At 35.6% G+C, this 11,380-nt stretch overlaps 1 protein-coding gene across 1 annotated transcript in view; it reads right to left on the reverse strand.

Annotated features, from left to right (window-relative positions):
* The window catches only part of ERGIC3 (ERGIC and golgi 3), a 112,012-nt gene extending 102,442 nt beyond the window's left edge, over positions 1 to 9,570 (reverse strand). The window contains exon 1 of the mRNA XM_053694993.1: positions 9,462 to 9,570. Coding sequence (XP_053550968.1) covers positions 9,462 to 9,549 — 88 coding nt within the window. The 5' untranslated portion in view covers positions 9,550 to 9,570. The remainder of the gene's footprint in view (positions 1 to 9,461) is intronic.
* Positions 9,571 to 11,380: the final 1,810 nt, after the last annotated feature.

An 11,380-nucleotide genomic window follows, 5' to 3' on the forward strand; every position in this document is an offset into this window, starting at 1 on the left:
AGAAGGGGGATATCAGGGAATTAATTCCAATTTTAACAATAAAGTGAAAACGTATATATTCTATTGAAACACACTATATGCTTAAAGGGACATGAAACCAATCATTTTTATTTTAGGATTCAGGTACAGCATATAATTTTAAACAATTTTCCAATTTACTTATATTATCAATTCTGTTCCCTTCTCTTGTTATCCTTTATTGAAGGAGAAGCATTGCACTACTGGGAACTAGTAAATATGTTGGTAAGCCAACAACAAGAGGCATATGTGCAGCCACCAATCAGCAGCTAGCTTCCATCTCACAAGCCTACCTAAGTATGCTTTTCAACAAAGGATACAAAGAGTACTAAGTCAATTAGATAATAGAAGTAATATGAAAAGATGGTTTAAAACTTTATTTTCCATATGAATCATTAAAGAAAAAAAAAGGTTTTTATATCCCTTTAAATAAAACTAATAAACTGTTGAGTTGTCTCTTTCTCTATGTATAAACTAATTAGAATTAATAACCTTCATAAGATGCATATAATAAAAAGTAGTAATTATCTTCAAACCAAATTAGAAACAATCTAATGAAGGGGACTTCATACACATAATCATACACATAATCCTAAACAAGAACAAATGCCAAGTATATTGTTTCAGGTGAACCTGTCACATGCTTCATCGAGAAGCACTGAAGAATACTGCTTTGTTTTTGTCACATGCAAACAAAAATGCATAATGAAAAAGAGCGAAACCATCCTTCAGACTAAACAAACAAAATCACATAGGTTTAATATTTGAAATGTGATCCTCACTGAGAGCACGTTTAAAAAATGTTTTTTTCCCGATTACGTGGCCTTAACAACAGGATATAAAATCAGAAACATATGGAGCTCAGTTACTGAAGGACATTAGAACTTCATAGGATCAAATACAATAAATATCAAAGAGTTTTTATATATAAAAAAAAAAAATTATGTACGTTGTTAGGAAACAGTAGTTACAACTAATATATTCTAGAAAAAATGGAGAAGGCGACAATACTAGCGTAATTCTGCAAGATATACTATACATTTATGGAGATCGCTGTACCTCTGAGAATCGAGTTCAGAGTGTGTGTGTGTGTGTGTGTGTGTGTGTGTGTGTGTGTGTGTGTGTGTATGTATGTATATGCTTTGGTATTATAATGACGTGACTTACAAATAATATCAGTATATTGTCCGATAGTAAATGTTTTTAAATAGCAAGATAAATAAAAACAATATAATAATAATACAACTAGCCAATAGGAGGTATCCGTAGTATACACACATTTCAGCTGACGTATAATGATGTAGCTTGTCATGTATGATTGCTATTCAGTTTTTGAACATAAATCTGTAGACTCAGATGTCTATTGATGTATATTTTTGGAACTTTTGACATCAAACAACTGTTGGTTGCATATGTGTATTTAAATGTAGCAAGTATCAATTGTTTTTTTATCAGCCTGATGAAAAAGTAGTAATACTGAGAAACGTGTTGCGGTGCATTTTGGCGTTTAAATAAAACACTTGTTTTTATCAACTTGCTACTTTTTAATGTATGTAGTGACTTTTCCACCACAAGTTGGTATATAGCAGTAAGGAGGCCTTCCAATCTGCCCTGTTACTGTGAATGAAGAGTCACATTCACACTTTGTGTTCCTGTATCGTGAGAAGAGAGTTTTGCCGGACAACTCTAAGGATCCGGTCTGCCCAGTTTGCACTACATTACAGTGCTACACCAAATGTGAGTTTATACTATTCAGTACAGTATATGATTGTATGGTATAGCTTGCAGAATTACGCTATGTGGTGCCTTCTCCATGTTTTCTAGAATTTCCTTGGAGTGGATGGCCTAACACCCTGAGGAGAGCTGCCTATTTGTATATCTTTACATAAGAACTACTGGACTTTATATGTTTGTATTATATGCATATGGTACCATATATATGTAGTAGTGTTTATTAATATATCACTTGCTATCATATACGTTTGATTTCTATATATATTTTTAACTGTATTAAAAGTGCCCCTATTTACACATGTGAGTGTCATTTTTGTCTTTTAGAACAACTAATATATTGAATAAAGTTCTGAATTATTGCTCGGTGCAACTTAACAGTATTCTTTATAAATATGTTGTTTCATAGTTAGCTTTGGTTAAAGGGACACTGAACCCACATTTTTTTCTTTCGTGATTCAGATAGAGCATGCCATTTTAAGTAACTTTCTAATTTACTACTATTATCAATTTTTCATCATTCTCTTGCTATCTTTATTTGAAAAAGAAGACATCTAAGCTATTTTTTTTGGTCCAGACCCTGGACAGCCCTGGATTAATGGTGGGTTAATTTATCCACCAATCAGCAAGAACAACCCAGGTTATTCACCAAAAAATGGGCCGGCATCTAAACTTATATTCTTGCTTTTAAAATAAAGATGCCAAGAGAATGTAGAAAAATTGATAATAGGAGTAAATTAGAAAGAAAAAATTTGGGTTCAGTCAAAATTAAACTTTCATGATTTAGATAGGGCATGAAATTTTAAACAACTTTTCAATTGACTTTTTTCATTAAATTTGCTTTGTTTCCTTGGCGGTATTTTTGAAAAGCTAAACCTAGGTAGGTTCAAACTGATTTCTAAACCGTTGAAAACCGCCCCTTATCTCAGAGCATTTTGGAAGTTTTTCACAGTTAGACAGTACTAGTTCATGTATGTCATATAGATAGCATTGTGCTCACTCCTGTGGAGTTATTTAGGACTCTGCACTGATTGATTAAATTGCATGTATGTTAAAAGTCCGAGATAAGGAGGCAGTTTGCAGAGGGTTAGATAAAAGGTAATCACAGAGGTAAAACATTTATTAATATAACTGTGCTGGTTATGCAAAACTGGGGAATGGGTAATAAACGGATTATCTAGGTTTTTAAACAATAAAAATTTTGGTGTAGACTGTCCCTTTAAGTAAAAGGTGATTATCAAAACTGTAGATAAATATTTCTGCAATATTAAACATATCGCATATTCTAACGATTATTAAATAGGGTTCATTATTTTAAGACAACCAATATTTAAAAGATTCCTTTTTCGTGTGCAAGTATTTATAGAGACGAAGGGTTCTCTTTAATTTGGACTTTTGCTGCTCTTTTTAAACTTATCACAAGTTTTTTAATTGATTAATTTGTAGCAAAATAACACACCATATAGCTAGCATGGGGAAAACGTGCCATTGTGTTGCAGCCCATCAGAATACACTTTTCCAGCAGAGTTCATAAGTTGTTTTTTTTACTTTTCAAATTCAACAACCTTGACTTCCTGGGGGGAAAAAAAAGCATATTGGCCGGGGTTCTGTCAAGAACTCCAATTCCTCAAACTCCAATTGGACGTCACTTCCGGTAAGCCTTCTATGTTAATATCTGTTTTGCCTCTGTCTGGGGGGTGCACCGCCGATCCTCTGGCATATACCCCAAGTAAACCTTGGGAAATAAGGTTTCGCCCCCCTTGAACCCCCCCAGGCCAAGGCAAAATAGATAATGTAGATAGGCGATTACAGTGCCCATCTGATTGGTTGTGAATCCTGTCACTCACTGGATACGGACCAATCAGATGTATGGATTCACCGGAAGTGACGTCAGATTGGAGATTTCGATGCATTGAATTTCTCGATAGAACACCGGTTAGCACAGCATTTTTTTTTCTGAAGAAAGTTTTTGTGGATGCTTGTTTGTTTTGGAACTTTAACTATGAAACTTACACCTAAATAACATCAGAATTTTAATCTAATGGTGATTAACCCCTTAATGACCGAGGACGTGCAGGGTACGTCCTCAAAAAAAAGGCAGTTAACGCCTGAGGACGTACCCTGCACGTCCTCTGTGTGGAAAGCAGCTGGAAGCGATCCTGCTCGAGAAAAGAAAAATGTTCCATAAAGTTTCTAAGTGATCTGCAACTGGTGGGAGGTTGGGGGGACAGCTACACTACAGAAAAGGGGATTTTTTTTTAAAAAAAAGGATTCCTTTTTTTACTAAACTGGGTACTGGCAGACAGCTGCCAGTACCCAAGATGGCGCCTGCTAAGGCAGAGGGGGAGGGTTAGAGAGCTGTTTAGTGTGGGATCAGTGAGGTTGGGGGCTAAGAGGGATACTACAAAGCAGCATATGTAAATATGCTAAAAAAAAAAAACTAAAAAACCCCACAAATATACCTTTTATTTTAATACTGGCAGAGTTTCTGCCAGTACTTAAGATGGCGGGGACAATTGTGGGGTGGGGGAGGGAAGAGAGCTGTTTGGGAGGGATCAGGGGGTCTGATGTTTCAGGTGGGAGGCTGAGCTCTACACTAAAGCTAAAATTAACCCTGCAAGCTCCCTACAAGCTACATAATTAACCCCTTCACTGCTAGCCATAATACACGTGTGATATGCATCGGCATTTAGTGGCCTTCTAATTAACAAAAAGCAACGCCAAAGCCATATATGTCTGCTATTTCTGAACAAAGGGGATCCCAGAGAAGCATTTACAACCATTTGTGCCATAATTGCACAAGCTGTTTGTAAATGATTTCAGTGAGAAACCTAAAATTGTGAAAAATGTAACGTTTTTTTTAATTTGATCGCATCTGGCGGTGAAATGGTGGCATGAAATATACCAAAATGGGCCTAGATCAATACTTTGGGTTGTCTACTACACTAAAGCTAAAATTAACCCTAGAAGCTCCCTACATGCTCCCTAATTAACCCCTTCACTGCGGGGCATAATACACGTGTGGTGCGCAGTGGCATTTAGTGCCCTTCTAATTACCAAAAAGCAACAACAAAAGCCATACATGTCTGCTATTTCTGAACAAAGGGGATCCCAGAGAAGAATTTACAACCATTTATGCCATAATTGCACAAGTTGTTTGTAAATAATTTCAGTGAGAAACCTAAAGTTTGTGAACAAAATTGTGAAAAAGTGAACATTTTTTTTTATTTGATTGCATTTGGCAGTGAAATGGTGGCATGAAATATACCAAAATGGGCCTAGATCAATACTTTGGGGTGTCTTCTAAAAAAAAATATATACATGTCAAGGGATATTCAGGGATTCCTGAAAGATATTAGTGTTCCAATGTAACTAGCGCTAATTTTGAAAAAAGGGGTTTGGAAATAGCAAAGTGCTACTTGTATTTATGGCTCTATAACTTATAAATAAAGCAAAGAAGATGTAAACATTGGGTATTTCTTAACTCAGGACAAAATTTAGAAACTATTTAGCATGGGTGTTTTTTGGTGATTGTAGATGTGTAACGGATTTTGGGGGTCAAAGTTAGAAAAAGTGTGGTTTTTTTCCATTTTTTCCTCATATTATATAAAAAAATTTTATAGTTAATTATAAGATATGATGAAAATAATGGTATCTTTAGAAAGTCCACTTAATGGCGAGAAAAACGGTATATAATATGTGTGGGTACAGTAAATGAGTAAGAGGAGAATTACAGCTAAACACAAACACTGCAGAAATGTAAAAATAGCCTTGGTCCCAAACAGACAGAAAATGGAAAAGTGCTGCGGTCATTAAGGGGTTAAAAGAGACATGCAAGTTAATAAACTTTCATGGTTCAGATAGAGCATATAAATTTAAAAGACATTAAAATTAATTTATATTATCAAATATAATTTATTTTCTTGATCCTATATGGAAACTAATACCTAGGTAGGCTCAAGAGCAAACAAATATTACTGGGTGCTAGCTGGTGATTGGTGGTTCCACACATATACCTCTTGCCACTGGATAACCAAATATGTTCAGCAAGCTCCCATTAGTGCATTACTGCTCAGGAGCTGACTTTAATTATGTGTTCAGCAACTGGGTAGCGCTTGTTGATTGGTGGCTACATTTAGACACTAATTAGCAAGCACTACGCAAGAGAAAAAAAAAAATATGGGCCGGCTCCTAAGCTTGCATTCTTGCTTTTTCAAATAAAGATACCAAGAGAACGAAGAAAAATTGATTAATAGGAGTAAATTAGAAAGTTGCCTAAAATTGCATGCTCTATCTATTCTAAATCATGAAAGTTTAATTTTGACTAGACTATCCCTTTAAAGGGACACTGTACCCAAAAAATTTATTTTGCGATTCAGATTGAGCATGAAATTTTAAAGGGACATTAAACACTTTGAGATGGTAATATAAAATGATAAATTGTATATAATAAAACAACTTTGCAATATACTTTCATTATTTATTTTGTCCTCTTTACCTGTAATTCCATTCTGAAATTGTGAGCTTTTCAGTTCCTGTTATAAATGGAAGTGCGGAACACTGTTAAATCCAGCACAACCATTGGCTGCACACTCTAGTGACCTATTTATAACTGACCCTAATTGGCCACAGCAGAGAAGGTAACACAAGTTACAACATGGCAGCTCCCAGTGTTTTATAGACACTAAAACTTTACACTTATTTTGTCACTTTTTAAACAACTAATGAAACTTTAAAAAATACATCTACATGTTAGTCATGGACTAATCTTTTCTTTGAATGCATCATTCTATCTAGCATGTATTTAGTGTTTAATGTCCCTTTAAGCAAACTTCGAATTTACTCCTATTATCAAATTTTATTCATTCTCTTGGTATCTTTATTTGAAATGCAAGAATGTAAGTTTAGATGCCGGCCCATTTTTTGTGAACAACCTGGGTTGTCCTTTCTGATTGGTCGTTAAATTCATCCACCAATAAAAAAGTGCTGTCCAGAGTACTGAAACCAAAATAAAGCTTAGATGCCTTCTTTTTCAAATAATGATAGCAAGAGAACGAATAAAAATTGATAATAGGAGTAAATTATAAAGTTGCTTAAAATTGCATGCTCTTTCTGAATTACAAAAGAAAACATTTGGGTTCAGTGTCCCTTTAAGCACTGATGCTTATTATAGTGATAATCGCCACCTTCACTATTTTCTCTTAAAGTGAATGTAAAGTCACTCTCACCCTCGAACGCCATATTAATCCTTGTTGAAAAAAAGATGAACTTTAATTCATCATCTTCTCAGCAATCGTTTATATTGTCAGTTTTTTACCGTAATATCGCTTAGTTCTAATTAGTGTTCCTCCGTCCGCCATCTTTGCCGTTTGAGTGACAGATTAAGGTAAATAGCGTCTATCAATCATCGATTCCCTCCCGGGGGGACCAACCCCTTTTTAAATACGTCACTTGTTCTTTATGCGCCTGCGTACATCACAATTCCTATATTCAGCTTAGACGCGTGGTCACACGTCGCTCATGCGCAATATCGTATTGTTTTGAAAAATACTTAGACAGCGATTTCGTAAGCCATAATGTTAGCAGGTCCGAAATATGCTGCTGCACTCGATGCCACAATAGTATTCATTGAATACTATGTAGCTAGTCTACAAAATCGCCTTGTCACGCATGCGCTGTTGCAGGAGTAGACAGGAGTGTGCTTTGACAATACGTATAGAGCGGGTGGGACGCTCTATACGTCACAGGGAGGAAAAGTAGGAAGTAGCAGCTGGGAGGAGCTGGACTCGATCACGGCAGCAAATTGGTGATATAAAATTATCAATACGAATTTATTTTTTATTTAAAAAAAAGTGTCAGTTTAACTAATAGACACATAAGGAATAAGTAGGTGCCATCAAAACAATGAAATTTGACATTCACTTTAAGTGGACAAACTTTTAAATTTGCTTAGTTCAAACTATTTTCTGTTTGTTATTTAAAGCTAAAGTGGCTTTTGGGACTTGGAAGCAACACATGCAACTTGCATTTGATGCAGCTTTATACACCATGTCAGCACCAAGTAAGCTCCATCTCCTGCACAAATGTTGCTGAAAGGGATAGGAAAGACAAAATTAAACTTGCACGATTCAGCTAGAGCATGTCATTTTAAGACACGTTTAAATTCACTTCTATTTTCAAATGTGCTTCGTTCTCTTAGTATCCCTTGTTAAAAATGAATATGCACACTAATGGGAGCTGCTGCTAATTGGTGCCTGCACACATTTGTCTCTTGTAATTGGCTAAATAGATATTTTCAGCTTCCTGTCAGTAGTGCAATGCTGTCCCTTCAGCAATGGATAACAAGAGAATGAAGAAAATGTGATAATATAATTAAATTGGAAAGTTGTTTAGAATTGTATGTTCTATCTGAATCATAAAAAAAAATGTTGGGGTTTACTATCCCTTTTAATACACAAGTATATTGTGTACACTGCTCACCCCTTCCTCTTATTCCTTCACTGATGACATGAGAAGGCCATCAGCTTTTGTCTCCAATACCTATCTATATCCATCCATCTAGAAAGTTGTGCTAATAACCACAATAAATTACAATCACTACAAAAAGTTTAAATATCAAAGTTTGTTTATTGGTCATAGTTTAAATGGCATTTTAGTTATCAACAAGAGACACTGAAGACTAGATAATAGAGAAAGCTTTTCCCATAATTAGTTTTGTCCAGAATAGAAAATGGGAAGGGGATATGAGAAGGGGTAAGTGATTGAAAGGAAAGGGATAGGAAATGACAGGACAAATGTCTCAAAATAAAGAAAGTGCCTTGTGAAGCATATACTATCAGAATTAGCTTTCCAGAAGATGTAGAATATAGAAACCCTTAAAATGAACAGCCTAGTGAAGTTTCTTTATTGTTTAAAAAGATAGATAATCCCTTTATTAGCCATTTCCCACGTTTACATAGCCAGCACTGTTATATTAATACACTTTTTACCTCTGTCATAAACTTGTAACTAAGCCTCTGCAGACTGCCCTCTTATCACAGTTCTTTTGACAGACATGCATTTTAGTCAATCGGTGCTGACTCATAACTCCACAAGAGTGGGCACAATTTTATCTATATGACACACATAGACTAGCACTTTCTAACTGTACAAAACTGTCAAAATGCACTAGGATAAGAGGCAGCCTTCAATGGCTTAGAAATTAGCACATGAGTCTACCAAGAATTAGCTTTCAACAAAGATAACCAAAAGAACAAAGCAAATTTGATGATAAAAGTAAGCTGGAAAGTTGTTTAAAATGGTATGCTCTATCTGCAAATGTTATGTAGACTAGACTGTGCCTTTATTTTTTGTCTCAAACGTTTCTCATCAGCATGGTCTTTGATCCTCACTGATGCTTCATTCATCTCTACAATCGTCCTCCTCACATTGATCCATGTGTCCGTTTAACCATCCTATCCACTTTATCTCCCTCAGTCTTTCCTTTACTGGACTGAAACACCTCCCCCTCAACCATACTCTCATTCTCAGTAATTATTCTGCCCTGAATAACCACAATGTATTATGGCTGTTACTTTGCCAACCAAATTTTCATGTGGAACAACTCTCATGCTATTTCTCGAACACAGCTCTTTTAATGTATCTGAATGAACTCTTTTCCTATTTGCCTGGTTTTCCAAGCTTGCCATCTAGCCTCTGAACCCATCTCTCACCTATTGCCCCACCGCACGTCTTCACCCTGAAATCTTCTAAGGTTTTAGGGTAAGCGTCAAACTGCTTCAGCCGGTGCAGTGTCTCCATCTTCTCCCCCGGAAGCAAAGAGACAAGCCCAACACATCACTTCCGGGTTCCTTCTAACTATACGTCCTCCCGTCATTGGTTGGCTCGAGAACAAATGGAAGAGCGATCTGTCATATGACCTGCTAATGTAATATTAACAAGTCGGAAACATGTGTGTCAGGGAACGTAAACGACTTACGCAAGAAAGAAGCGAAGGCTTTTCGGAAAATACTACTAATAGACCGAGCGTGGCGTTTGACTATAGCAATACCTAGTACCAACCTGCAGCTATGTTTTACACCCAGCAAAGAGTGATCTAAACCAGGAAACGTTGAATGCAGAGAGGGTGTTGCCTTGGCAGCCTTTTTTTGGCCAGAGTGTCTCTTCAAGGGATCTTGGATGCAGGAGATACGGCCTTGGTTGGAGGGGGGTATTTTAAGCCATTTCCATACATTTTTTTCTTCTTTTATGTCATCTTAAAAAAGCAAAAATGCAAAGCTTCCTGTCTTGTTACAAAATGGAGAATATTCTAGTTTTAGTGACCAAATAATCAAGATTTTATTAAGGGAGTCAAATATTTTCCCTCTCTTTGTCCCCCCCATTAGCATTGTTTCTTGTGAATATTAACAAACAAATATTGTTTGTATTGTGTTGTTTGTAAAGGGACATTAAACCCAATTTTTTCTTTCATTATTCAGATAGAAAATAAACAGTTAAACAACATTTCAATTTCTTCTAATTTGCTTCGTTCTTTAGATATCCTTTGTTGAAGAAATAGCAGTGCACATGGGTGAGTCAATCACACGAGGCATCTATGTGCAGCCACCAATCAGTAGCCACTGAGCCTATTTAGATATGCTTTTCAGCAAAGAATATCAAGAGAATTAAGCAAATTATATAATAGAAGTACAATGGAAAGCTGTTTCAAATTGCATGCTCTTTGTGAATCATTAAAGAAAAAAATTGGGTTTCATATCCCTTTAAGGGCAGAGCCAGAGCGCAAAAGAAGATTGTACTCTTTTCAGTAAACTGTTGTCCTGCTTGTTATATGGATTATACATTAGGTATGTGAACTTTGAACCATATTTCATTAAAGGGACATGAAACCCACATTTTTTCTTTCATGATTTAGAAAGAGAATGCAATTTTAAACATCTTTCTAATTTACTTCTATTATCTCAGTTGTTTTATTCACTTGATATTCTTTGCTGAAAAGCATATCTAGATATGCTTAGTAGCTGCTGATTGGTTTCTGCACATAGAAGCCTCGTGTGATTGGCTCACCCATGTGCATTGCTTTTTCTTCAACTAAGGATATCTAAAACATGAAGCAAAATAAATAATAGAAGTAAATTGTAATGTTGTTTAAATTTGTATTCTCTATCTGAATCATGAAAGAAAGATTTTGGGTTTAGTGGTCCTTTAAGTGTACTGCTGTCACAGGAAAATCTGCTAGTGTATTAGTTCCTCCCTCTTTCAGGTATGTTTTGGTAATCATGAAAGATTTTTTTATTGGACATAGAGCACAATATTTGAAAGTTAGACAGTCCAGTAACCATTGAAGTATTTTGTCATTGTAAATAAACTTGTGTTAATTATAATTTTTGTTCAAACCTTAAAATTGTACTCTTAGGGCCAGATTACGAGTTTACGAATAAGGGGGATATTGCGAATGTTTGCGTGTCAGGTTTTCCGCTCGTATTACAAATTAATCACTTGAGCGAAATTGTGATTTAAGCTAGAATGATTACCACATCCTCAGAGAACTGTGTACATATGTATTTATATATATATTTACAGACATATATACACATATAAACACATAAATATGTACAGTATGAACATATTTTTG

This window comes from Bombina bombina, chromosome 1 (assembly GCF_027579735.1).
Source record: "Bombina bombina isolate aBomBom1 chromosome 1, aBomBom1.pri, whole genome shotgun sequence".
NCBI lineage: Eukaryota > Metazoa > Chordata > Amphibia > Anura > Bombinatoridae > Bombina > Bombina bombina.